This window comes from Balearica regulorum, chromosome 5 (genome assembly GCF_011004875.1).
Source record: "Balearica regulorum gibbericeps isolate bBalReg1 chromosome 5, bBalReg1.pri, whole genome shotgun sequence".
Classification (NCBI taxonomy): Eukaryota; Metazoa; Chordata; class Aves; order Gruiformes; family Gruidae; genus Balearica; species Balearica regulorum.
Window position 1 is genome coordinate 3,002,914 of NC_046188.1, and position 27,878 is coordinate 3,030,791.

Below are 27,878 nucleotides of genomic sequence, written 5' to 3' on the forward strand. Positions count from 1 at the left end.
TTTCGAGGAATAAGTGACCAGGCAGGAGGATCCATAGTTCTGATCAGAATGCAAAGAAAAATAATGAGAAGAAACTATATGTAGAGTATTATACTTTCTGCAATTACCTGCCATGAATTCTATGGATGAAAATTGAATATATCTGCAGGAACCGAATATCACATAGTTCTTCACTATTAAATTACTATTAAAGGCTAAAATTGGCCCCATACTGCCATTGCATTACTGTAAATATTCCTGACAGGTAGTTTTCTGAGAGTTGCCTGGGCTTTTTGAGAAGAAATGCTTTTCATCTGCCACATAATAGAGAGTTGTTTTAAGACACATGGGTACAGTTTTCTTCAAAATATTGTTACTTGGAATATTCTATCCTGGGAAGGCCTCGCTGAAATACTTTGCACATTGTTTGCTTAATGTAACGCAACTGGGATTTTATTTATTTGTTTTAGCAAACTAGAATGAATGATTTGCACTGCCTGAATTTAGACACTTGGACTTGGTCTGGAAGGTAGGTTTCTCTCTATAACACTTAAAGTTGAATGTAGCAGATTGAAACATATTGTTAAATAGTTCCAGTGCTAATTTTGTCGCTTTTCCAAGAGGAGAATGGGAGTTTGGGGACTATTTTAACAGCTGTTCTATTGTGATTTCAGTTTAATTTAATTTGATTCGATAGTGGTTACTAAGCTTTTTCTGTTCTGCACTAAAGCATTGATGATGCTATTTTAAGCACAGCATGTAGTGATTTAACATCCTCATTTTCAAGGCAAGTACATTTATCCGTATGGAATTTTCATTTTGATGTCATTTTGAATACTGTTTTTACTATCTATGTTTTGCTTGTTATAGTACAGAATGAGGAAGGATCTCCTCCCCTCCAAGATAAGCATCTTAAATTTTTAAAAAATCAAGTAAAAAGCATGACTTAAATACTTCCATTTAAAACTAAATCAGGTATTAGTATACTTCCTAAGATTTGTTTGTTTGCATGTAGCATTTATGATAGTGCCTACTACACGTGTAGAATCAGTGGATGTATTGTTAGCTGATAGGAGATAAACAGTAACTGATGGGTGATAACCACTGTTCTGGTCCTACTACCAAGATAAGCTAATAATAATTTCCTAAAAGACCATGAAATACACCTTTCCTGAGCATATGTCAGTCCTGATCCTTCTCCAGGTCTTTGTGTTTCATGCACCTATGATGGGCATCTTTAATCACCTGTGATGCTGCTCTGATCCTGCACCGTGTGTTCCTCTGAGCTGAGAGCAAAGCCAGGGAGTAGACACAGTCCTCCATCCATTCTTTCTTGCTGCTGATGGCAGCAGGACAAAGAAGTCTCACAGTGTCCTTTCGAAAAAACCTTCTCTTTGAAGATTTCTTTAATTAGCACTTATGATTAACTCATTAGTTTAATTCCCCTTTTTCTTTGCTGGTTAATTTTAAATTAACAATGTTCTACCTAAATGATAGCATTGTCCCTCTTAGACTGTGAACTTTACCTGTGAGTGGATTGATTATTCAGATTATTGCTTTAGCTGCTTACTTTTTATTGTTGCATGAGCAGTTGCTGTTGGGCTTGCTTTTTATTGCTTTAAAAAAGGAAATCTGTGACAGTAGAGTGACAAGTCAATGAGAGGAACTTCAAGCCCTAAAGGAGGGGTGTCAGTGTCAAAGTTCTGTCTTAAGTCCTCGTCAGCCAGTGTTCCCTTTTGGTTGGGATATGAAAGCTAATATTGAAGGCTTTAAACAGTGTTTTGTGTTCTTGACCTGAATACAACAGGCTGATTTTACATACATCCTTAGACTAAGGATGGTAATACTAAATGCAGCCATTCCTAAAACCTGAAGATTGTTCCAATTATTTCTATATTGTTCAATTATTTCTATATTGTGATCCAAGAATAGCTCACCAGACTTGCCTATGATTTAATGTAGATTCAGATCATTAGAAATTTAGGAGCCTACCATCCAGCCATTCTATAGCACCTCTGCAAAGAGTCTTTGAGAGACTGAAAAAAGAGATTTGAGAGACTAAAAAATGAGACTTAAGAGATTTTTTTTAAAAAAGAGTCTTCGCAGAGTGTCTGCCACTGTGGTGGCACCTCACAGGAGGTAAAGTGTTCATATTTATTCATATCTAGAGGGGTAACTAATCAAAGGCTGGTATTATGGGAAGCTTCACTGGCCTGAGCACTGTTCCTCCCTTACTAAAGTGACTGCTCTTATGGAAACCTGAAAAATAGAATTCAGATTGTCATTGATGGCGGAATTTAGATTAGCCATTGTCAGCTGCAAATCAGGGAAAAAAAAAAAAGAGTAGTTTTTTCCTAGGGCTGGATTGTTTTGTCCAAATAATTTATTTGTGGCTATTAATTATCTACTGCAGTAAAATCATCTCGTATTACCAGGCCACCTGTCAGCGTGCACAAACATAGAATACCTCTTAGTGTGATTTCATCTCCTAATTAGAAGAGGAGCAAAAATCAATGCATGTTTCAGAACAATATCAAATTAGTATTTATATTTTGACTCCAGTTTACAGTCTGTCTTTGCACAAACTGTTTGGAAAATTATTTCTGGCTGCACACTTCCTTCCACAAAATCAGTAGTCATGGCTGTATTAGAAATTGGGCGTTTGTAGGGATCATCTCCAATATAAATAACTTGGTCCCAAAAGTTCCATGATTGCACACAGATTGTAAAATAAGACAGAGTAGATGAACAGGCTGGGGTTTTTTCCTCCCTCTCCTCCCCCTCCTCCCCTTTTTTTTTGGTCTGAAATTTATATAGCAGAGCAGTGCTTGCTGAGACCAATAAAGTTACATATTGAAGTGTGAAGTAAAGAAAATCACTCTAGATCCTTTGATTACCAGCAATAATTTTGAATAGGTGTAATCAGATGATCCATTTCCAGCTGAAAACTGCCTCTAAAAAGCCCTAATGTCATTCAAGTATTTTAAGGGGAAATTCCTTCAGACTTGTTTGCTGGTAGAGTATTTTCTCATCTAGGTGTTTCTTGCAAGGAACCTTTCCTTTCTTATGCTATAGCTTCAAATTCCTTTCTTCTGAAAGTTCTGATCTGATGATGAATTAAAAATTGGGCAGAATACAACCTTTTTGATCTTGGTAACAGAATTATCTTGGCAATTCCGCAGCTGCAGAGAGATTGCCTTTGCCCATGTGAATTATCACTAAATAAGACTTGAAGATTTAATACAGATTAAAAAGTTTGGCTGTCTGAGTGCTGCTGACCAAGACTGGAGGTTATTTGAAGTTCTTCTGTAAAGTACAGATCTCCCAGCAAGGACTTGCTTTGTACAGTCCTACATTCAAATTCACTTATTGGACATCCTCTCCTAAATGAAAAATTCCAAAGGCAATGATGGTTTTATTTAAAGCCCCATAGCTTTTCATTAACGAGTTATGTCAAGTTTTTTTCTTATTCAACTCTATGCAAGTTTCTTAAGGAATTGCATATTAACCTACTAATCCAGCGGTATCTTCCAGCATGAGATTGCAATATTTATTTTAGTTGCCACTACCCAGAAGTTACCTTTCCTTCCCGGAGCTCCACTGACCTGTTATTCAAAATGTTCAATATTATGTTATTTCTGTTACTTTGATAATTTTTTTGTATCAGTAGCATGAAAGATTGAAACATTATCACCCATCAGTATCTGGTATATATTTTTCTAAACATCGGCCCCGGTTGTATCTCAGCACAGTCTGCCCCTTTGCCAATTTTAGAAGCGTCTTATACAAGAGTTGTGCAAAGCAGGCACTTAAACATTGTGACTTGGCTCCAACTTCAGTGCCAAATTTAGTAGGACAGTTTTGCAATCACTGTTTAATTAGCTATGATTCTTCAGGCTTTGCTTCCAGATGGAGAACTGCTTAGCAGTCACCAGTAGTGAAAGTCCTCTAACCGAACTGCGGATGCCTGTATTACTCACCCTAGGCTTCCTCTGTGCGCAGTTAAGAGAAACGGGCACTTCTTGGGCATGAGACAGCTGCTGCTAAGGCAGACATCTGAACTAATCACGAGTTGTGCTTTTCAAGGACCTGTTTCTCTTGATTGATTATACAGGAAATATAGGTGACTCTCTCTGCAGTGTTCATACTGTAGATTGGGCACACATCTATGTATCTTACGCTCACCTTACTTTAGCAAGGTGGAGGGAAAAAAAAAAAAAGTAACTGGTTCTTTGAGATACAGTCTACCTGGATTGAACATTCCCTTCTTACTCGCTCTGGACAGTCTCCGACTAAGATTTTGACCCCGCAAGAGAGCTCACAGGTGTTTACACCTGCTTTTTCAATCATCTTTCCAAAATGAGGACATACCGAGTATGCAGTGGCCAAGATTCTTTGTGTCTACTTTAGGTACTTCACAACAGGAGTTGCCTCTCTGCTTAGTATCAAGCTAGTAGGTGGGCTGATGCCCTCTGGAGGTCCTTGCTTTTCTCTGCTGACTCTGTTGGGATCCTCCTGAGACAACTGTACACCTAAGTGCCTAAAGTGAGAGGATGTGAATTCAGGCTACCCACTATAGGTAATCCCTTATCTTCAGGTTCTTCACTGTTCACATTCTCATCTCAAGCATACCTAACTGCAGCTAAAATGAAATCAGTATCAACTCTGTATTTTTGTAACATGAGCAGATTTTTTGGAATAATAAACCTACATCTGTTTGTACATAGGAATTCCACTTTTTACAAAAGCTTACCTCAAAGTTTGGGTGACCCACCATTGTGTTAAAAGGCACAATGTTTGAAGAGGTAGTAGCTTTCGGATAAAAGTAAAGCCACAATCCCTGTATCATTTAAGATCATTTTCCTAGGAGTACAGACCATAGCCCCTCAGGATTCATTAAATTTTATCTCAAATAACTGAGTCTGTTTACCTACATGTACTGAGCAGTTTATTTGAATATATTTCTTTGCTGTCCTAAGAGCCTTCAGTTGTACATTAGTGGCTTTAGTGATCTTAAGAAAACAAACAAAATAACAAAGCAATGCTGTTGTCCTTACATTTGATATTTATGTAACTGATTGTTCAGAGAACAGTTACTGCAAGAAATTACTTTGCTTAGATTTGAACGCTGCTGCTCTTGAGAGTAAATTCAGATTGCCTAAGTGCAGCTTTGTCACTGGGAAAATATCCAAGCTTGTTCTAGGACAAACTAAATTAACTATTAAATTTTCTGGCAGGTTAATTTTCAGCATTCTTTGAAAATTTGTTTCTGTTTATTTGTTTCACCAAGAATTAATATCACTGGAGAGAAACCGAAAGATCGATCCTGGCACACGTTGACTCCGATAGGAGATGACAGACTTTTTCTTTTTGGTGGACTAAGTTCTGATAATGTTCCTTTAAGTAAGTAATTTAGAAATTATCATTCTGTTGTGCACTTTAGTACTAACCTCGTGTAGTGTGCATATTTGTTGTCTTTCTCAAACTACTTAGACGTAAATCTTGTTACAGTATTTTCATGCCGCTTGAGCATTTCTTTAGCTATATTACTATTTTTGTACAAATACAGGAGCACGTTGTGTGGTACAATGAGAATGTATGATAATAAATCTTTCATCAAACTGTCTATCATCTAAAAGAATAAAGGCAAGAGTTGCACACATTTCAGTATGAACAAAGGGTAACTTTTGATATCAATAGCAATTGCAGGGAGAAGATACAAATAATAATGTCAACATAATGTAGACTTTTGGATGAGTAACAACTCACAGCTACAAAATGTTAAATAGGAAGTAGAATAGTCATCTTCTGAGTTCCTTTTTTAGAAAAGGCAACTTCTTTTCATGAAAAAATGTGAAATTAGTGAAAATAGTTTTGAGTGTCACTGGGATATATTCCACTGGCAGGGAGCGATTTTCTGAATACATCCAAAAGGAAAAAAGGAAATGTATTTTAATTCCAGATTTTGATGCAGTGAGCTTTCTGTGGCTGAATTGGTTAAGTTAAATTACAAAGACCGAAGAGATGCGGGTTAATGTAGGTATGATGTTACTGTTATCTTAATATAATGTGCTTTTAGAACACAGAGCTTTTTGTATAAATGAAAAAGGTACTACTTTGTATAAATAAAAAGGTAATACTTTGTCCCAAGAAAAAGTACTGATGTATGTTCTTATATTGTAGGTGATGGCTGGATTCACAGCATTACCACGAATGGATGGAAACAACTTACCCATTTGCCTAAGAGTAGGCCTAGGTATACAAAACTAGATAATGTTTGCTGAAATCTAGGCATTTAAAAAAAATAAGTAATTTTAAATTATTGATCAGTATTTTTAAACTACGTTATAAGAATATTTTAGAAAATTAATGCAGTATGATTGAATAGTTTGCTTTACTAACTTAAGTTCCTTCATACCTGATACACTATTATTCCTATATTTCTTGTAGTTGATGCTTACCTGCATTAAAAGATTTTTTGTGATGAAGGATATGGGTGTCCAACTAACCTGGTGTTCTATAGCCAGATTATTTTTATATAAGAGAATGTATATCATATAACTTTTGAGGAATTAATAACCTCTGAAAATAATAAAAGTTGATTAATGATGATACATTATTAGAAACATGGGGGAGACAACCATGAAAATATTGATGTACCTCTCAGGGTTCAAAAGTATTATAAAATACCTTATTTCTTTGGGGTTTTTTTCCCTGAGCAGAAGCAGCTAATTATGATTACAGTTTTGCAAAACCAAATTTAGTACTAAATAGCACAGTAAAGGATGGTGGAGTTTTGTTATTTCAAGGACTTAACTGCCAACCAAAAAGGACCTAGTTCTAGAATGTGTGTTGTTCATACTGGCAACAACACTGTCTCCTCCAGATTCTGTTCCCCTTCCCTCTCTAGTTTAAGAATACAGAAGAAGATAGATTCTTTCTCACTAAAGAAAGCAAGTTTCATGTTCTGAATCAGAAGCTGCCATGCAAACAGATGCTTGCTGTATCAGAGCAGAGACTTTTATTTTTAACAGTTTGAAGCATTCTCTGTATTTATAATGTAAATACTATTGAATTGATTTGTGGTAGATAGCAAATACTCAGTTTTTCATGGAATTCATTCTATACATTCACCCAGGTACTCTCAGCACAATTTTCTATCATTCTTATAGCATAGTGTACAATTCTGGTCTGGCATTTGCATGCTTCCTGTCTTACATTCTGTTTCCTATTACTGAAATGTCTTTACCTGAATTAATTTTCTTCATGTTTTATGCTATTCTAGGGCATCTTTTAAATATAAAAGCACTGTTAGACCAAGTTTTCTGCTTCCTTATATTTCTAACTCTTTCAAGCCCAAATAAACTTACACCTTAGCTGCATAGAGTATTTTCTGTCTTTTTATGATTAGTGAACTGACACATGAAGGGACCAATGACTGTCTTAAATAGCAAAGCACATCATTAGCAGTCAGGGATCATGTCTGTCGTTGTGTTCAGTTCTTTCCATGGATGGTCTCGTACAAGTAAACTGCTGAGGTGGACTGCCTCGCCTTGTGTAATTATTTTTACTGGTGCATCATGAGAAAGGATCAGGAAAGGACAGAATGTGCTTTTTCTACAGGCAGCAGCCCAGAGAGCTGCAGCTCAGCCTTTACTCTGCATTTAAGCTGGAGTAACATTTGTGTGGTCAGGCTGGATGTTGAGAACCTGTGACTCTGGAGCCCCAAGAGGCTTTCAGGCAATTCAAAGGCAGATCCCATACTGGGCTACAAAGTGGAGCTGTCACTTGGCTGTGCTGGCAGGGAGGCTGTTGAGCAAGCCACCTTCCTTGCTGCAGCGGAAGTGTCAGAGAGGGTTCCTGAGGTTGACACTGCTAAATTTGCTGGGGACTGTACTGCACAGGCAGCCCCAACCCTCCTGAGAGCTTTTGGGTCACATGCTGACAAAAGTCTTGGAGTTCCCACAAGTCCAAACATGTCCCATGGTTCTCTCCACCATGTGAAGATTTTGGTATACAGTTTGTAGGCTGAGGACAGTTTTCTTTCACTGACCTAATTCTTTATTGAACTAAATGATCTCTCCCCTTTAAAAAAACACAGCAAACCTTCAATAACCTTTTTCAGAAAGTCTTAGCAACATGGATAAAAGGAGCCATACCAAGAGCCTGTCTATATATTGAACTAGTTTGAGTGTGAAGTACGTACTTGTACCGTGATTGTATCCCCGTTCTTACACAGGATTACTGCAGGATCTCTGCACCTGAAATTGTTTATGTCCATTCTATTGCTCATATGACTTTACAGCAGGACTTAAAATACACTGGCAATAATATGTATATGTGTAACTTCTTTTATATATTTGTATTATTTTATAATAATACATGGTATATCACACATGCATTAGTGTATTATCCTGATGGTTCTACAGAATTGATTCCCTCCTTAAATTTTGTAAAGAATAATTTCCTTTAACCTTCATTTTTAGTAATTTCTAAAAAATTGTCTTCCAGGTTACAGATCTGTGGTTCTGTATTCGTAGAAAATATTTTTCTTCTTTCTGTCCATCAGTTGTACTTCAGCTAACATTTTGCATGCCAGGTTAAAATAGAGAACAAATTGTGTGTTTAACTTACAGATTCCCAGTGTTTTCACTACTATGTAATTCTGTTATTCTAGTTAGAAGAGCTGTGTAAAAAGGTTACTTCGATTCAGCCTGTGTATGATTTAAATAACATGCTTTATTAGAATGTTTAGGTGATAAGTTAGAGCAGCTGTGAGAGGACATAAACTCTGTCAGTCTGTAGAGAAAGCATCAGGTTGCGAGCTAGGATGTCAACAGAGTCGAGGCAGGAAAGGCTTCCCAGTATTCCTCGGTGATGAAGTCCAAGCCAGAGTTTTCCTAATGCAGATAAGGCAGAGACAGATCTAACTCCAGGTATGAGGAAGAGAAAAGGTGGGATACAGTTTAGCCTAAGGAGAAGGGTGAATAATTACTGATGTGAATGGAGTAAGAAAGTGAGAACGTTTCCTTTTGCATGAAAGTTGTAGTGGTGTGTATTTTTTTGGTTCAGTAGACTTAAAGGGCCAGAGCTCTGTGGTGATAATCATCTTGTGATACTGACTTCAGTGGTGATACACCAGTAGAAAAATTAGAGATTTTGATCTGCTAATATTAAAAAGTAAATCTGGCAAGGTGTAGCTGCTGAAGTAGCAGAATTTTTGTTAAAGCAAGATGTTACACGTCAGGTTTTGGTTTGGCTTGGGGTTTTTTTAATACCATATGCTTTTATGTGCACAACACAAAACTTGCTTGTGGGCGTGATGTAAGTAGCTGACACACAGAAAGCGATCCCCAGGAATCTTTGGGGGAAGCTTAAAACTGAAACAGGATAACTTGTGTTCTGAAGCTCTCATCCTAGTGTTCAGGGATAAGAGTCAGTACTGAAAACCCCACAACCTTAAAGCCCTTAGAATTGTAGTTCTGAATTAAAGAAACAGTGGAAAAATTAAAAAGAAAGAAAAAGAAAAGCTGTTCTTAGCAAAACCTTGTTTTGTATAGTTATTTTATTTTCTAAAAATTTTCCACTGTAATGTTTTGTTGAAGTAGTGATAAATAAGACAAAGTATATATAACTAGAGTACAGAAAAGTCAAACAATGAGAAAAATATATCAGTCTGTATGAAATGTAATCATTCAGCAAGATTCTCATGAGATGGATAGTCACATTGCTCTCTCCTTTTATATTGTTAAAGAAATGAGTAATATATTTTAAGATACTATTTTTTTAACACTGAAGACTTTTAAAATAATGTCTTTGTCTTGGTTTTCTGAGAAGTATGGGTTACATTATTGTGCTCTGTGCATGCATGGCTGCCTCCCCTTCCCATGTACATTAATGAATCAATTGACCCATTTCAGTAATTTTTGAGAAAAAATTCGGAAGCTCAGAGATAGTAAATCCCTACGTGCTATGTGCAAATAAATGGCCAAGCAGAAAAGAGAGATTCTCGTAATCGCTTCACTCCAGTGAGCGCTCAGTTCTTATTCTCCATTCTTCCCTAAGAACGGAAGGTCTGCCTTGAGACCCGAGCTGATAAAGAACAGGCTTTACTGTTTCTGCAACTCAAATACAGTATTTAAAATTGTAAAATTCTTCTGGGTAAGTAGTGAGGCCAATAAGACTTCAAGGTCCTGTGCATAAGTAGTGGAATCACAGGATTAGAAAAGTGACCTTTCCGTTTTAGTTAAAAGGAGATTATGTCCTTTGAAAAGAAACTTGAAGAATGGAGGAGGGCCTGTGAGGTGAAGAGGTGAATATGCAAGTTAAACGTACATCTTCTCTGAAACCCTTAAAAACGTGTCGAGTTTAGGTTTGTTTTGCTGGTAACACACAACTGCTTGTTGTTACGTGGTCGGTAATGCTATTTATAATTTTATTTCTAGATTGTGGCATACAGCCTGCCTTGGAAAAGAAGGAGAAGTGATGGTGTTTGGTGGAAGCAAAGATGACTTGCATTTCATGGACACAGTCAGTAAACTGAATAATGACATCCTAGCATTACAGTAATTAAAATTGAAATACAGTTGATACCGTTGCTGATACTGTTGGGTTCATTCATATCATATGGTGGTGTGAGATGTGACCTTAGGTGTTCTTGGAAAGTAATTTATGAGGGGTTTTTCCTGCCCTTGTTAGGCTCATAAAAAGGAATTTGTTATTCAGATTCTTTATAAATAATTATTTAAATATTCTCAGTTTTAAATTATGCTTGTGGTAATAAATGTTATGTTAATCTAGAAAATAGCAGCATTTCTGAGATAAGCTGTTTGTCATTTTAATGGTTCTTTTTTTCTCTTGATCAGGGTCACTGCAGTGACTTGCTGATATTTCAGACTCAACCTTATTCGCTCCTCAGGTGAGTTGAGGTTATTGGCACAAAGAGTCAGGCGTAAGTCGCTGTGGCACTGGGCTTTTACACGTGGGGTTTTAGCCATGTTCTCCTACAGAGGCGGGTAAAAGAGAAAATTGCCTCCTCAGTAAACATTTGAAACACGCAATGCGGCAGTCCGTAACAGTTTCAACGCTGGTGATGTCTAATACTCTCTCCTGCACGTGCAAGCACAGCGTGTAATGAACATCACAAGCTTTTATTAGATGTCAGGTTTTGTCTTTAGGTTATAGACCATTTACTTAAATCTTTCTTTTCTTTATTTCTTCTCTTTTTCCTTTTTTCCTTCTTCAGGTTGTGTCTTGACTGCATTGGTAAAAATGCAACTCTCTTAAAGAATCAAATACCATGCTTGCCATCGAAACTTTTGCAGCAAGTGCTGAAAAAAATAACTTTCTGGGCTGCAGTTAACCACCGGCAAGAGAAGAAAGCTGAAACCGAAAGGCAAAGTCAACTAAATACCACATGAACAATGGCAAGAAAACTGTTGAACACTTTGGTTTATTTACAGCGTACAAGCAAAGTCTTTTGTTAGTGAACTTTACTAATGCTACAGAACAACTGTATGTTAAGCTGAGTTTCTAAGTGAAGTTTGAGAACAAAGAAATCCTTTTTATGGAAGTCTCTTTTGTTTTCTGCATTATAGAAAACTGATAAAACTTCATTTGTATATATTGTTAACTTCTGCTGTTGTGGTCTTAATGAGACAGTCCATACAACTTGTTCTTTTTGAAATGACAGATGATACAAAATGTTTTCTGCTGGATAAAGTATGGCTTAAATCTAAAATCTTACTACAGCCTTATTACATCAGCCTTTCTGAAAAGATTAAGTAAGTTCAACACAGTTTCCTTGGAAGATTCACACTTAGTCTTGAAAAAGGCAACTAATTTGCTACCACCACCCAATTATTATTGGATTCCACCAGGCTCTGTCATCTGACCATTTAGTCAAAGAATGGAGCTAGATGTCTTACTCAAAGTAGGAAAATCAATAAATTAACTGTGGAACTTGAAGAAAAAGCTGCAGTGAGCAGCGTTACCGTTTGTATAGGAAAAGCTTATGTGCAGTTCATAATACGGTTTTACTATGGTTCTGTAATCAATGAGTCCTTTTTGAAATAGGTTGTATATTGTACTTTGGATGTGTAAAGTTTATATTTAATTTGTTTAAAAAAAAATGCTTATTTATTGTTTAAAAAGAGCCTATGTAGTACTTGCTATTTTTCCGTTTCAAATATTTAGTTAACAGGAGCACAGTCATTAAAATTTTATAGAGACTTGAATCGAGACCAATTTTGACTAGTTTTTGACATTTTTACAATCTGCAAAACTTCCTTAATTGGGGAAAGGAGGTTTTGGAGTGAAATTATATCCCAAGGGAAAGTTTTGTGACTGGGTATTGTAGCAGAGCCATGATTTTTTTTATGTGCTAAGCTCAAGCATTTACTATTCGTTTGGTGGCTTTAACTGAGAAGTTCCGATCTCTCGGTGAACGTGGTTCAACACCCCAAATCTCCGTTGGTCCCAGTTTTCTTGGGGGGGGGGGGGGGGGGGGGGGGGGGCGCGTTGCCATCTCCCCCTCCCTCAGACAAGTCTCGCTGCCGGACGGTGCTCTCCCTGAGGCGATGTGCTGCGGCTCGGCTCCGCCCGCACCGCGGAGTTACTCCTGCAAGCACCCGGAGCGGGGAACCCTTTTCCGCCGCGGCGGGACGGCGACAGGTCCCGGTCCCCTCCCGGGGCAGCAGCGGGGCGGGGCGGCGCCTGCGCGGCGCTGCCGGAAGCGGCCGCCCGCGGCGGATGTTGACGCTGCGCGGCCCGCTGAGGTGAGGGAGGGAAGCAGGGGGCGGCCGCGCCGTCCGACCCGCAACCCCCCGCCGCGGTAGGGTCCGGGCCCCGGGAGGACGGGACCGGGCCCCGGGGATCAGAGGGGAGGCGGCTTAGCAGGGCGCCCGGGGGGGGGGGGCTGTGGAGCGCGGTGTCTGGGGGCCGAGGCGGCGCGGAGGGACGGAGCCGCGGGGTGAGGGGGGAGGCCGGAGCGAGGAGGGGGCTGCGCGCTGTGGGGGTCCGGGAGGGATCAGCCCTTGACAGAAAGCGGGGAGCGCCGGGGGGGTTGTTAACGGGTCTGGTCGGTGCGATGATGGCGCATTGCTCTGCGCGGCTGCTGCTCTGTTTGGGGCGCGGGTTACGCGTATGTCCCGACAGGTAATGTTTATCGCGCTCAGCACGGGAGGAGACCACGTCTGCTTAGTCGGGGTGTCGTGAGGGAGGTGGACAGCCGGGGCAGAGCCACAGAGGGCTGGGAATTGCAGAGACGTGTGAGAAGTGTTTCGTATGGAACTGGAAAATGGCTAAAGGGGACAGGAGATGTCCAGGGTGTCCTGGGTTGTTAAAAAAAAATGAAAATGCTGATCACTGGGGAGAGGTCAGTAAAAATCTGGTAAACTTGAAGCAGACAGATGTCACAGAGGTGTGAGTAAAGGTTTTAATTTAAAGCATAATTAAAGCTCAGGGGTGGTGCAGTTTCTCTATCACTGGAGCAATTCCAGTTAAACGAAAAGCTGTTAGGAGTGGTGTAGGTGTCGAGGATTTTGTATGAGTGCAGGGTTTGATAGTCTCCTTAAAGTCCTTTTCACTTCTCACTTTGGCTGGTTGCACAAAACCATTGCTTGGATTGTCCAGCTGCCCTGACCTTTTGATCTGTGTCTGAAAATCTTTGTGTGGTGATGGTTTCAACTCGTAGCTGTAGGAATGCTACACTTGGACTTGGGAATGGCTTGTAAATGGAAGGGAACTTTGGCTTTTCAGGGGTCCCCCTGTTCCATTACGGGCTGAGAGAGCATGTGGGCAGCTTCCAGGATGACCTGGCAGGGCTGACTTCAGCATCTCCTCCTGGCTGGATTCCTCCCATAGTTGGGGCTTTGAGTTACCAGTGACCCCAGTGACAGCATGGCCCTGGGGCTGCTCGCGTACCAAAGCCCTGGCGCGCAGGCTGCTCTGACCCCGAAGCTGCGCAGTGCTCAGGAGCCACAGGCTGGGTGTGCATAGCTGTTGTCTTTCCAGGACACTCTGGGTTTTGGCCTTCTCTGTGCCAGCAAGATTTGGAGCAAAGGTCTTTGTTTTGTGGTTTGGGGTTTGTTTTTTTTTAAACGTAGGTAACGTGTCTTGCATTTAAGAGCTATAGGAAGGTTTGTGTGTGGGAGACTTGGCTGAGGCAGCCCAGAGGGGCTTTGCCTGAAAAGCTGCAGGAGTTTTCACTTCTGTGAAAACCATACTGTAGGTGGAGCTTTCAAATTTATTCTGTTGTGGGTTGTTTTTTTAGTCATCAATTAATATATAGGTAAGTGTGATTAAAAAAAAAAAAAGAGACCTTGTCTTAAATTGGCAGCTGAAATGATTAGAAATAACACCCAACTGAGGAATCCCCATCTGAAACTTTCTCAACTGATATGATAACTTTTTCTGCTAAAACATCATTGTGAAAGAAACAACAGTGTGTAGTTTCTCTTTTTGTGTTCTCTGGTGGTTTCTTCTGATGGTTTTCAAAGCTCCATACTATGTGTTGTTCTGTGCACGTAGTGCTGTATCGAAATGGCCGATGATAACGAAGATCTGCAGGCAGATGAAGAGCTCCCGGCTCCAGCTGAGGAGAGCTTTGAGCAGCTGGAGAACGATAGCCCCGCTGAGCGCAGCGGGCACGTGGCAGTCACTGATGGACGCTGCATGTATGTCTGGGGAGGCTATAAGGTACACTGCTCTCCTTGTTAAGTAAGCCTTCTGCCACCCCTGGTGCTGGTAATTACATCCCATTAATTTGGGAGTGACAGTGTAAAATTATCCCTCCCCCGGAAAAGAAAAGCTCCAGTTAACAAATTAGAATATGACATTTAAGAGTTTTGAAATACTGAAATAAATCGTGAGTGCTAAATGCAGATCTTGGCAAACATAACTTTTGTGGGATGCAGGGTGTTGTTTGCCTTTGTCGACTCACGTGTCAGTTGGAAGAGAAGGAAATACTGTCTGATTTAAAATGCACACCGTGCAAAATGGTGCTTTTATTTACAGCATTATCAGCACAACTCTATATTGTGTGTTAATGGTCACGGGTTGGTTATTTATCACACTGGGGTGAGCAAGCAGAAGCAAGTCATTTAACAATTTTGACAGGAATTAAGATGATTTGACTGAGTAAATAAGTTGGTAGCTCAAGGCAAAGCCTTGGTGTATTGTTCTGGTGGTGTCGTGCGGGGGGGTGGGGGAACTAAAAAGGAAATTTTGGCTCATTTATGCACCCTAGATACCCTGCTTGGGCTATGAAAGGGAGGTTTAGCTTCCATTTACCCCATCCGTGGCTCTGCTGGGAGCTTGCCTGGTCCCTAGCAGAAGCTAAAATAGGCTAATACCTGCTGTGCAGGTGAGGGGTACAGGAGTGCGGCAGGCACTGCTCCTGCTGTTTTCTGTTCCACGATGAGATCTCCGAGGGGGTGCACACATTCACAGGAGTCTGTAATTCAGTGTGTCAAGCATCCTTCTAATGTTGCTTTTTCTTTTCTGACCCGTTCTGCAGAATGCCCAAGTTAGGGGATTTTATGACTTCTATCTGCCTAGAGATGAAATATGGATCTACAACATGGAAACTGGAAGATGGTACAGTAAATAATTAACTTAATTGTTGGTTTTGGTGGGAAAAAAAAAGATAAATTCTTGAATTGGTGTAGAAAGCACACTCAGGGTCTGTGAACAGAGAAAGAATTCCCTCATCTCTTTGTTCCCACCTATCAAACTGTTGCATAAATGTGTAAAATATTTCCAAATTTTTTTTTCCCTGTGAAAACAACAAATACGTTTTCACAGGGTGAAGTAGGAGAGGCAGCTTGGACAGGCAGCTTGTAAAGGAGTATGTGATCAACAGCGTGAAGTGTTTTGGGATGCCTGGTATAGGATATAGCACCTGAAAATTGTATTTGTACCACTTGTGATTACAGTGGTACATTGATGAGGGAACCCATATTGAGTTTTTTATTTGTTTTCCTTTTAATAAGTTTGTTTTAAATGTTGATGCAGCCAAAGAAACTACTGCATCATCTTAGACTGTTGGGAGCACAGAAGTTGTGTGAAGCCTCGTGCCTGATAGCGCGAGACAAGGGAATCCAGTGCTCCAGTTGTGTAGCTAGCTGGGGCCTTGCGCGGCAAAGCCAAGTCCCCTCTGTGCTTTGCAGAAAGTGCAGTTTCAGAAAGGCTCCCATGCCTTCTTGTGGTTAGGGGAAGCCCTGGATGCCAGCCGGAAGCTCATCTTTGTGGTTGTAATGTTTACAAACATTAAAAATCCAGTAGCAAAACAGAAACCTTTGGTTTGGACAGGTGGATCCTCTTTGCCTGAGGCTCTTTCTGGGATTTTCAACGTGAAAGGCATACCGAACTCCTGAACTAGGCAGACAGGATTCCTCCCCCACAAAACATGTATTAATTAAATTGCCTTTTCCCCACCCCCCTCCGTCATACCAGGTTAGTGTTGTAAATTGTTAAACTTGCAAGGGTGTGAAGAACTCATAATAGGTCCACAGTGACCTATTGCAATTAAAAACATACTGGTAGTGTTATAAAACTCCTTTCCAGATGAAATCGTTATTGTTCATTCTTACCAGATAAAATATTTTAAACTGCTTCCAGGAAGAAGAGTAAAACAGAGGGAGATGTTCCACCTTCCATGTCTGGAAGTTGTGCCGTGTGTGTAGACAGAGTGGTGTACCTCTTTGGAGGACATCATGCACGTGGCAATACAAACAAGGTTAGTAATTTAAAGATAAACCCTTCCTCACAAATAAGTTTCTTCTCGTTAGTTTTCGTTCCCTTTTTTTCTAAACTAGAGATGGCCTTTTCAGTTAATTAAAATCCATCCAAAGCAAGGAATATATCATTTTAATAAATCAAGGAAATATTTCCTTCTGAATGACTGCACAGGTTGGATCTCGTTTCAGAGCTTAAATGTCAGTAACAGGGGATGCTGAACATGTATCCAGTCACTGTGTCCTCCATGGCTTCTGCAGCGTAATATTTTCATCTACTGGCTATCTGTAGTTCTTGGAAGTAGATAACCAGCTTTCTCATCCTGTCACCAGCTTCCCCAGATGCAAACTACAATTGAAGCTGTGTTCTTTTTATGCTTGGCGAAGAAGTTTGGACTAACAAAATACGGTGCTTACTGCTTGGATGTTTTTTTTCATGCAGATGATCACCTGGCTGACTTTTACCAGTTCACTGTATTAATTTCTCTGCAACAGGTCAGATAATGTGATGTTTGTAAAACAGGTCAGCCTTTAGCTCTGCATCGTTTCACCTGATTGTACTCCGGTAGCTTTACACCACTGAAGAAACACCGTGACCTATTATTTGTTCTGGTTGCAGTTGTTCTTGTGCAATTCACCCTATAAATCGCATTGCATTGGTGCCTTTGAGTTTGCTTCTTTTGAAAGACGGGAATTTCCAGAGTTCACTGAAATAATACCAGGGGGTGATTTGTAACTGCTCTGTAGTTGTTTGAAATGTTACTCTTCTCTGGAGTCTCTGATAATATTTTCTGATGTTCTGGAAGTGTGTTTTCAATTAAATAGTTTTGGCTTCGTTCTTAAGTATAAACTGAAAGTAGCTTGATGCAATGCTTGCAAACAGTTTGAAACAATCTACATTTATAAAGTGTGACTTCCTGCTGTGGTATTCTTACATTTCAGTTAGCTTATATGTCTGTATCAGCTATTTCTCTCCATGTAAAATGATGTAACACACAGAGAAGGGATGATATCATAAAAAACACTTCTGGTTTTTTTTAACCAGATTTCTTTTTATTGTAAGACAGTTGCTACTTTGTGCACAGCTTCACTGTATCCCATCCCAGCTTTTGAATGGTAAAACTCCATGTCCGTAGTCCTGATACTTTTGTAAAAAAAAGTGTTTGGGGCTTGGGTCTGCAGCAAGATGAGGATCTTTGGATCCGTACTTTGTTCCAAACATTGTCAGTGCTCTGTGCAGCTAGGAAAAGGACTTTAAAAGTATTTCTATACGAATACATGCTATTTAAAAGTTAATATTTTAACATCAGTCAGACTTAAGCTTTAAGCTAACTGTGTGGGTAAAAAAAATCTTTTTATTTTCTACAGTTCTACATGTTAAATTCCAGATCCACGGACAAAGTGCTGCAGTGGGTCAGAGTAGAGTGTCAGGGGGTACCCCCTTCATCAAAGGACAAACTTGGCGTTTGGGTTTACAAAAACAAGTAAGGCTCCAGCGACAAAGTCAGCACAGCTATCCTTGCGCGTGTGTTTGCTTTTAATCGCTCTTAGTCTTGTCGTTATGTCTTTTTGTTTGAACAAGAGCTGCGGAAGGACTTCTTGCCTGCAGCACGTACGTGCTTCAGGAAGATGATGGATTTCTTCCCCATCCAGCCTTTTAAAACTGCTCCATCCTTTAACCCTTGATAAGTGAAAAACCTCCCTCCCAATTTGGGTATCTGTAAGCTGCAAAGTATCTCAGTGAGTCACAGTCCAAAATGTAGGCTCATGACAGGCAAATCTTCCACAGTGTGTTCTCAGTACACCGCTTTAAAGGCACTGCATCGTGGTTACTTGTATCAGCATCGCTCCTCTTGGCAATTGCATCGGGAATTATTCTTCATCCTGTAAAGGATGCCTGGTGTCACACAGAATGCGATCTTTTAGTCACGTCTTGTGGGACAGCTTGCATTTCTTTGATAGTTGAAGAGCAGGAAGCCATTTTAATTTTAAAATTGTATGTGGCTTTTTCAGCTATGCACATGCTTCATTCAGTGTGTGTTGTGCCGGTTGCACAAAACACGGAATGCATTAGATGAACTGCTATTGATGTTATCTGATTTAATGTGTTGGGATAGTGTCCCAGAGATGCCAGGAGGCCTTTTGGCACTGCAAACCTTGGAAAAGATGAGGAAGACAAGGAGAACGTGTTGAAGCCAGATATGCTGACGTGCAAAACATTGCTGTTGCCTTGCACGTTCCTCCCTCATTCAGTTAGTGTAGTGCTGGTCCTCCCCCCGATCAGGGAGCTGTGTGATGAGATCGTTCCAGAGGATAGACTGAGGAAAGCCCCTGTGATAGGTAGTTTCCTGGTTCCACACGCTTGCTGTATCCCAGCTGCTCAGGAGGTCAGAGATGGAAGTGAGTTATCTCAGGGGAGGGCAGAGAGTTTTGGCTCTCTTCTTGGAGCATCTGCCCAGGGCTGGTTTCTCCAAGGGTTCCTGGCTTCCAGAGAACAGAACTCCAGAATGGTCTGGCACAAGTGACAGCTCACATGGCCAGAATTGTCCCCTTGCAGGAGAAGCTGGAAAGGCTGATCCCCACGGAGCAGGGCTCTCCCTGCAGGCTGTGGGCCAGGCGCCTGGTGTTGGCAGTGCTGCTGCTGCTGTGAATGTGGGGTGACGGTCAGGGGCCCCTGGTTCTTCTTTGGTCACAGCTGGCACCAGTTACAGGTTCTTACTGTCGTCTTGTGTCAGGGCAGGGGTTAAAGCTGTTACCTACAAAACCTTAACTGGGCAGCACAGGCATCTTCTGCCTTTTAGCACAGCTGGTCTTGGCTGTGTCATCTCTGGCTCTACTGAGGCAGAGAAGTCCAGGATGCGGTATGTCCTTGTGTTTGAGCCGCGTATGGTGATTTTGGTGTGTAAGATTGCAGGTGGCTGTGCTGCTTTGTCCGTTACGTGGAGAGAAAGCCCACTGTTAGGATATTTGCTGTGTGATTTGCTGTGGAGACTCGTGAAAGATAGGAAATGGCCCATGGTGCTAGTTTTCAGATTCTTGACGTGGAGAGAAAGCTTACTGTTATGATATTTGATGTGATCAGTTTAGATGTAAATCTGTGCAAGACTGGAGTTTTGGGTATTCAGTTAGGTGGTATAGATTGTTTTCTGTTTTTTCATTATTCGGTAAGACCTTTTGATAAAACCATGCCATTCGTTTCTAAGTGCTAAAACCCAAACATAAAATGTTAAGGTAAATTACATTAAAAAAAAAAAACCAACAGTAAAACCAGATGAGTGCTCATAACAACTGTTCTTCATGCTTTGAAACAAAATGCAACAAGTACAAAAAAAATATAGTTCCCCCTAAAAACTTCCCAGGAAGCTTCATTGGTAGAGGGTCTGCTGCATGTAGTATGCCTTGGTCTCCTCCTGCCCTGCTCTGCCTAGCACACATCTCCACAGTGACAAGCTGTAATGCTTCCCCTTTGCTTTGTGCAGGAGTGTCTGTGAACGTTTTGGGCTTAGGGAAAACGGGCAGAGGGCTTGGGAAGGGTGGAGGCGGGAAACTGCAGGAATAAACCCCTGGAGCTGCTGTGTGGGAGCCCCAGTAGCGAAGGCTGAAGCGCAGAAACCCAGCAGCAGGCCCGGTAGCTTCGCACATTTGGAACCGGAGCAAAGTCTGGAAGCCTGAGACCTGGGAAACAGCTGGGGAGGGATTTAATGTGGGTGGTAGGGACAGTTAGGCAAGAAACAGGGCCCCACACTTGGGAAGCTTGCATTGTAGACATATTGGAAGTAATGAAGCCAAAGGAGCTTCCCTGTTTTTCCTGTCTTCTGTTTGAGCACAGCCTTTACAGAACTTTAATTTGTAGCCACAGGTGTGATAGCATTTCTAATAGATGTTGATGCATGTTTTGTTTCAGGCTGATATTTTTTGGAGGCTATGGTTACTTTCCTGAAGGGAAACAACGGGGAACTTTTGAATTTGATGAAACGTCTTTTTGGGTAAGTAAACCATGAAGTAATTTGTATTTAAACTTGAATATTTGATTAGTACTTATTAAAACTTGTTGCTTATTTAATGTTTTTAAAGAATTCAGGTCTTCCTAGAGGGTGGAACGACCACGTGCATGTTCTGGACACTGAAACTTTTACTTGGAGCCAGCCTATAACTACGGTAATTATTCATCATATGTCAGTTGCTTTAAGTTGCAGCTCTTAAGAAATGTGTGTATTGTGAGCCATTTCTCTTCGAGCATCCTGTGAAAGTAAGCATGACTCTGCTAGACCTGGGTTTACTGCTTTAATTTGTGTCAAGTTAGAAGAGCGTGCTGATTGAAGGGCCTCCTTGCAGAATGAAGCTATCTTAACCTGTTGTATCTCTTGGGGGATCCTGTCTCTAGGCTGCATCTCCCTGGCATTATTTTAGAAGATGTGGTTAGCTGTTTGCAAGCAAGAAGCATGGAAATTCACCCAAAATAAATTTTTCTACTTTCCTGCTCCGTCCTGCAGCCTTGTTCACATGTCACCAGTGTTTAACTGCCAAGTGAGCGGTTGTCAGGTGCTCTGTGATCCTCCCTTCTTCTGGATATAGACCAGTCCCTAAACGCTAGGAGTTAGAAAAGACAGAAGAGCTTTCTGAAATAACCTAGTGCTAGCAGAGGATGTGAGAAATGCCCTGCAGAGCTGTAAGACTGGGACTCTACAAATGGACTGTGTGGAGCTGAGCTTGTCTCCGTGGTGCTCGCTAAGGTTGTTTTCTCCGTGGGATGAATCACAGGCTGATGACCAAATGCCTCTCACTCTAGCCGTGGCTGGTGGGAAGCGCTGTGTCTGCAGCGCTGCTGGTTTCTGCTCTTCTGGCTTCCCTTTCGGGACATGCAGTCTGTCTGACCCAACCCGGGGAGGAAACTTGGCTCAGGACTGTGTGACCAGGGCTCTCTTCCCTTCTCACACTTCCTGAGCCAGCTGCCTTATTTCCCCGTACCTTACTCTAGTGCCAGCAAAGTGGGACTGTTAATTGCTTTCCTATGTATGGAGTCTGTGAGGTGTGATTAGCTTGTGTTTACAGTCTTAACTATAACATGCTTGTAGGGGCAGGACTGTTAAGAGAGGGGTTTGAAACACCATTGGTAGAACTAGCCTTGGAAACACCTCCTCAAAATAAAAATTACCTGCTGCCTATTCAGTAGCATTCTTGAGGCCATTTAAACTGAATTTAAACCATTCATTTACCTCGTTCCTCTCCAAAAAACTTGTCTTTTATTTTGCTCTCTCTCTTATCATTTTTTCCTGTTGACTTGCTTTTTCTTTCATGCTTCAGTGGCATTTTTCTCATGGAGAGCTCAGGAAAACGAAGTGTGTGGTTTCCCGTCATCCTCGCTCTAACGTGACAGTTTGGTACATCTCACTTGGGGGCTGGATTGTGGTCAGAACAAAACAAAACACTCCGTAATTACAAATGTACCCCATTTGAGGTGACCCAGAAGTATTCAGGAACAGGCAGATGGAGTGATATTGTGACAGAATTAGAGGAAATGAAATTTGAGATAAGTAACTCCTTACTGAGATTACAAATAAATTGCTTTTTGTCTTACTATGTACTGATCTTAAATATTGCAGAAGTAACTCAAGAAAAATACTGTTGAATGGTTCATTATGTCATTGTCTCGTTCACCGTTGGAGGTCTTCTGTGACTGTCTGAACCCCCTTCTAAAAGCAAAATTTGTATCTTGACACTTAAAGAGGAAAAAAAAAAATCCCATTTTTAATGAGTTTTCTGATCTTCCATCCATCAAAAAAAAGCAAGTTTCTGCACACAAAATGACTTACTGGATGTTTTTTCACTCTCTATTCCTTGTTGGCCTTAAACCTGAGTTTAGTTCAGCCTTTCATCTGCTCGAGTGCCTGCTTTGCGGCACTGCGAGACCTTGCTTGCCTGGAGCAGGACCACCGGTGAGCTCGCCTGGCGTTGGCGTAGCCGTGCTGCTAGGGTCTGCAGTGGGCACCTTCAGCCCAGCTCCTCTTCGCTCGATCTACTGCAGGTTTCCAGTGAAATGACATTTTCTCTCTTTTGTTAACGTATCAAATAAACTTAACCTTCTTACTTCACCATTTTCTTTTCCCAGGGTAAAACTCCGTCACCGCGAGCAGCTCACGCCTGTGCTACAGTTGGGAACAGAGGCTACGTTTTTGGTGGCAGATACAGAGTAAGCGCCAGCCCACTTTAACAATGTGTTACTTGAAACCTAAACGGAGTATTTCTGTTTCAACCACGGTCTGCTTTGTTGTAGGAGTCCAGAATGAATGATCTGTACTATCTGAACTTGGATACGTGGGAGTGGAGTGAAATGTAGGTACTAAAACTTGAGTTCTTTTGTTTGTAAAGTGAGACAGAGATGTCATTTTTATTCATGTCTAATCATCCTAGTGAAACTGGGTAGAATTAAGTAAGCAGTAAACTCAAGTAGAATCGATCCTCCTGATCAGTTGCTGCCTCTTGCTGTCAGGATCTTTAATAAGCATTAGTATGAGCAAAAACTCTTACTGCGTCTAAAGAAATTAAATTTGCTGTTGGGTCACGAGCTATGTGCAGTATGAAGCAGCATCCTTCAAATATCTGAAAAATAATCAGAGCAGAAAAGAGCAGCAGTATTTTATTGTAGCGCATGTGTGATTTACAGTGCTTTTATTGAAATACAGAATCACGCAAGGCATTTGCCCAGTTGGCCGATCGTGGCATTCTTTAACACCAATTTCCTCAGATCACCTCTTCCTCTTCGGAGGATTCACCACTGACAAGCAGCCATTAAGTAAGTCATTCCAAAAGCACTTTGTGTTGTCTTTGTGTTCTTAAACAGTTGTGCACAGAAGCTTGAATTATTGCCCAGTCACCTTAAATTCTTGCTAAATTCCTTCCATGCACTCGTGATTCCGCTCCTTATGGTCAGCAGCTAATTTCACGGAGCAGAAGTCACTGCATGTGTTGACACACTATTATTTATAGAAATTAATCTACTCTAAAATTGTATCTAATGCAAATTGCAATTAAAGAGCTTTACAGTTCTCCATCTTCCCCTTCTGACTTCGCTCCCGTAAACCATTATTAAATGCCTATTTTCAAATAGCCAGCTCAAAGTTCCATAGAGTTTTTCCTAAAAAAACTTGATTTATTTAAGAACAAAAATGGACTGTGTTACACCAGAGTAGATGTGCGTTGCAGCAAACGTGAAAGAACTAACAGACTACTGTTCGTATTTGGGGTTTTGCTTGTTTCCAGGTGATGCTTGGATTTATTGTATCAGCAAGAATGAGTGGATACAGTTTGAGCATAACTATTCTGAAAAACCAAGGTACGGTGGACGCTTCCCTGGAGACTTATAAAAAAGAGTGAGGAGGCTTTTCATTTTTGCTTTCAGGGAGAGGACATGCACAGTACTCATTTTTGTAACAATACAAATGCTACCTTCTGCCCCAGAAATGCAGGCGTATTGAATGTACGCAAAAATACGAGATGAGTACCAGTGCGGGGCTGGTGCTGGGGGCAGCGTATAGCTCAGTGTTTGTGAAACAGCAGGAAGGGTGGAGATCGAGGGTTGATCTGGCTGCAGCGGTGTCTGAGCTGCAAGTGCCAGCACAGGAGCTAACTGGAACCTGCGTGTTCCTTGCTCTGCCAGCAAACTGGACACAGGCAGGTGTCGCTGGCGGCATCCTCGCTGGTGGCTAACCCTGTGCACACCCAGGATATTTTTGTCTTCCTGCTGAGTAAATTAGAGATGATGACCTGCAATTTAAAAGCATCAAAACTACTGTGATGTATGTGTATGGCATTGAAAACACTCGTGTCATGTGAGTTACTGTGACCTGTCTTGTTTGGAGGAGTGTTCTGCTCCGAGATAAATGGGTTAAAGCAGCGATGCTTCCTGGCCGTGCTCCTGCTGGGGATGAAGAGGGGCCTGTTCCCCTGGGGGCGTAACAAGGCTGAGCGGCTGCCCCCACCCGCTTCCCCCCTTTAGAGCAGCAGGACAGTGCCCTGGTGTTGCTGAACGCACGGGTGAGATCAGTTGTTTTTTAGCAGAGCAATCCAAAATTTGACTGACTGCATTCCTTCAGTCTTTTGACTCAAGTGGGACACAATAACAACGTTCTGTGCAAGCAGATGGTTACGGCCATCCACCAGAAGTGACAGGACTGTGGGTTTTACACACGCCTGCGCCTGCAGGCAGCATGCCCCACAGCCCTGCTCTAGCCGGGACACCTCGCACAGCTCGCGGTTTGCTGACCAGTTTTCTTTGAACATAAACTCCTGTTGAGTTAGTCACGCCTGCAGCATATTGGTGGAAGCGCAAACTTGCGTGGGTTGACTTTAAATACAAATCCTAAACATGTGTTACTGGGCAGGGTGGTGTTTTGGTTTAATACAGCGCTGACTTCTGTTTCTAGGTTGTGGCATACCGCTTGTGCAAGCGAAGAGGGAGAGGTGATCATCTTTGGGGGCTGTGCCAACAACTTACTTGCCCATTCTAAAGCTGTAAGTTTATGTGGAGCTTTCCCTTCCTGCGCAGCCCGGCCCTTCCTGCTGCAGCTGGGGTGTCTTATCACTCCAGCGAGCATGAAATGCTTGTAGTTGGCAGCATGATCTCTGGAGGGCTGACAAAGGTGCACAAACAAAACTTGAAGGGGAAATGCTTTGCTGCTTTTCTGGAAACCAGGTTGTTATTCATTATTTAAACTATGACTTACTTTCCCTCACACGTGTGTTTCACTTGGAGCCTGTCCTTGTCTCCCAACTAGCATTTAGCTTTGCCCTCTACTTCTCATGGGGGTGTTTTCAGGGAGCCGCTCCCAAAGTAATTTCTTCACTGTGGTGCCTACAGCGAGGCTGGGCGAGAACAGGCTGAGCAGAGGGGGCTCTTTAGGACAGGGCTGTCCTGAGGGCTGTAAAGACACCAGTTGGCTGGAAAGGCAGATTGGGAACAAGCACCTCGTAGTGTACCACCCAGTGGGTGTCAGCTGGAATGGGCGAGTGGCAAACCAGAGTGGTGTAACACTTCTTTGTGCGCCAGCACTTCCATCTTGGTGGGTGGTAGGTTTGTGTGCTTGAGGAGCAGGTGCAACCATCTCAAAAAAAAAAAAAACCCCAAGCATCGCCTGCTGAGCCTGTGACAGTCCTTGTGTCCAAAGTCCCTCAGTGCAGAGCCCTGGACTTGGAACATCTGCCCGCAGGTTGTGTTGCCATTCCCCCCCAAGTACAAGCGTTGGCCAGGGTCAGAGCTGGCACTTGGGGCTCCCAACCCCCCCGTGCACACTTGTGCCGACCATAGAGGCCAGGCCAGGGCTCCCAGCCCCATCCCGGTGGCAGCAACTGGAGACGTGGCACAGGGACACCACCTGAGCCTGTCCACTGTGTGCCTGTTCTCCTCCAGCTGTTTCTGTGAACTGACACAAGATCTGGGATTTGAGTCGTCTGTAGTTCCCCGAGTGCCCGCAGCTTCCCACACTGTAAGAATTGGTGAGCAATTCTGTGTTCAGCTTGTCCACTGCCTGTGTGATTTACACGAGTCCAGGCTACTCCCCCCCCGTCCCCGCCAGCCCTGAGCCCTGCCCTTTGCCATTCCGTCCAGGTGTCTGCCTGAGCCTCAGCTGGTTTGGCTCCTGCTGCAAGGCTGCCAATTCACATAACCAAACTGCCTTTCTCTCTCTCTCCCACTTCCCCCCAGGCTCACAGTAATGAAATACTCGTGTTTTCTCTACAACCAAGATCTCTCGTAAGGTAAGAAAGCAAGTCTTCAACTGTTGCGTCTCCATCCAAGGCAAGTAGTGCAGGGTTACCACCAGATCTGTTCCTTATGTTCCCAAAAATACTTGAAAACATTTCTTCCCTTAAAGAATGCTGCAAGAACAGCCAGTTGTGAGAGGATAGAGCGAGCTTCCTGCCAGAAGCACACAGAGGCACTGATGAGGAGGCTAAATAGCTGCAAAGAATGCGCTTGCCTCGCAGCCCTTGTCCGACCCGGTGCTAACACGGGGTGTTTCCCTCTCCCCAGGCTGTGCCTGGAAGCGGTCATCTGCTTTAAGGAGATGCTGGCCAGTTCCTGGAATTGCCTCCCCAAGCACTTGCTGCACAGCGTCAATCAGCGGTTTGGAAGCAACAACACCTCGGGCTCCTGAGGCCTCCGCGGGCACCGCTGAATGAGCTGCGCCCAGATGAGCAGCTCTCAGAAGATGTAATAATCATACCACGTGTGGCAAACGTAAACTTGTATAGGTTAAATATCTGTATCGTTGTAGGTAGTTGCTTCTTGCCTTTAAGTTGCATGTGAATGGCCTAGAGAGAACCTATTTTTGTGTAAAGATGTTTGCAATAAATGTATTTAATGCAAGTGGAGATGTAGCCTGTGCTTAAGCTAAAACTAGTTCTGGGTTTGTCCACCTTGAAGCACGTGTGAGGGCCAGCCCCAAGGCGTGCATGTGCGGAAACACTTGTTACAGAATCCCTAGCTGCAGACTTTAGCGGTTGTGCAGGAAATACTGAAGAGGAGTGTTGCTTTAGGCTGGACTGACGATTGCTGTGACAGGTGAACAGTCCTGGGGTAGCCTACAGCATTAGGAAACTGCTTAACATTCTGCCAGAAATGCTTCTGGTCAGAGAAATGGAATTTACAAACTGTACGTTGTCGAGTTGATAAACTGTCATAACCCTTCAACTGTTAAAGCACCACTACTCTGCTTGTTTGTCGTTTGGTTTTTTTTTTTTTTGGAACTCTTTATGTTGTGGAACTTCAATTGTGAACCTTAGGTAGCAGATATTCTGCCCTGAGAAGTGTAACTGAAAGTGTTTGAGCCTGTTGTTGGCTGTGTCAGTGACCTGTGGAGCTCACCTACAGCTGGAGCAGCCGGAGCCACCGGAGCCACGAAGGACTTCAGCGTGGCAGAGGTACCCCTGAGGGGGCGGTGACAGCAGGGCCAAGGAGCTGGCTGTGCTGCTGCGGGGAAGGGGCGAAACCGTGTTTAAGCTGTCCTCAAAAAAAAAAATAAAAACACTGACTTCTACAACAAAATAATTCCTGTATTATATTTCTTGTGCAGGCTTTAGCTATGGCCGCAGTGAGTTCTCGGGGTGGTGCAGAGCAGCGGTTTGACATCTCTGGGGGTGCCAGTACAGCACGGGGGGTTACTCTGA

The 27,878-nt window shown here is 42.2% G+C and overlaps 2 protein-coding genes across 7 annotated transcripts in view; both read left to right on the plus strand.

Moving 5' to 3' along the window:
* KLHDC1 (kelch domain containing 1) overlaps window positions 1–12,221 on the plus strand; it is a 30,156-nt gene extending 17,935 nt beyond the window's left edge. For both annotated transcript variants that reach the window (XM_075753144.1, XM_075753145.1), the window contains 6 exons: window positions 450–508; window positions 5,270–5,382; window positions 6,163–6,235; window positions 10,425–10,509; window positions 10,845–10,897; window positions 11,225–12,221. In XM_075753144.1, coding sequence (XP_075609259.1) covers window positions 450–508; window positions 5,270–5,382; window positions 6,163–6,235; window positions 10,425–10,509; window positions 10,845–10,897; window positions 11,225–11,399 — 558 coding nt within the window. In that variant the 3' untranslated portion in view covers window positions 11,400–12,221. The remainder of the gene's footprint in view (window positions 1–449; window positions 509–5,269; window positions 5,383–6,162; window positions 6,236–10,424; window positions 10,510–10,844; window positions 10,898–11,224) is intronic.
* Window positions 12,222–12,625: 404 nt separating this feature from the next.
* On the plus strand, window positions 12,626–27,756 carry KLHDC2 (kelch domain containing 2). 5 transcript variants are annotated; one of them, XR_012835518.1, is made up of 14 exons: window positions 12,627–12,755; window positions 14,509–14,676; window positions 15,497–15,576; window positions 16,600–16,717; window positions 18,084–18,199; window positions 20,620–20,701; window positions 20,790–20,873; window positions 22,825–22,905; window positions 22,990–23,048; window positions 23,399–23,508; window positions 23,976–24,048; window positions 25,139–25,226; window positions 26,122–26,207; window positions 26,416–26,468. XR_012835518.1 is itself a non-coding variant. In XM_075753149.1 (14 exons), exons 2-14 carry the CDS (start codon window positions 14,521–14,523, stop codon window positions 26,864–26,866), a joined length of 1,224 nt encoding a protein of 407 aa, XP_075609264.1. In that variant the 5' UTR covers window positions 12,628–12,755; window positions 14,509–14,520; the 3' UTR covers window positions 26,867–27,756. The 5 variants fall into 5 exon arrangements, 4 of the variants coding, with proteins under 4 accessions (XP_075609266.1, XP_075609264.1, XP_075609265.1 ...); XM_075753149.1 differs by lacking the exon at window positions 26,122–26,207 and adding an exon at window positions 26,743–27,756 and having other exon boundaries at window positions 12,628–12,755; XM_075753150.1 differs by lacking the exon at window positions 26,122–26,207 and adding an exon at window positions 26,743–27,756 and having other exon boundaries at window positions 12,725–12,811.
* The last annotated feature ends 122 nt before the right edge of the window (window positions 27,757–27,878 follow it).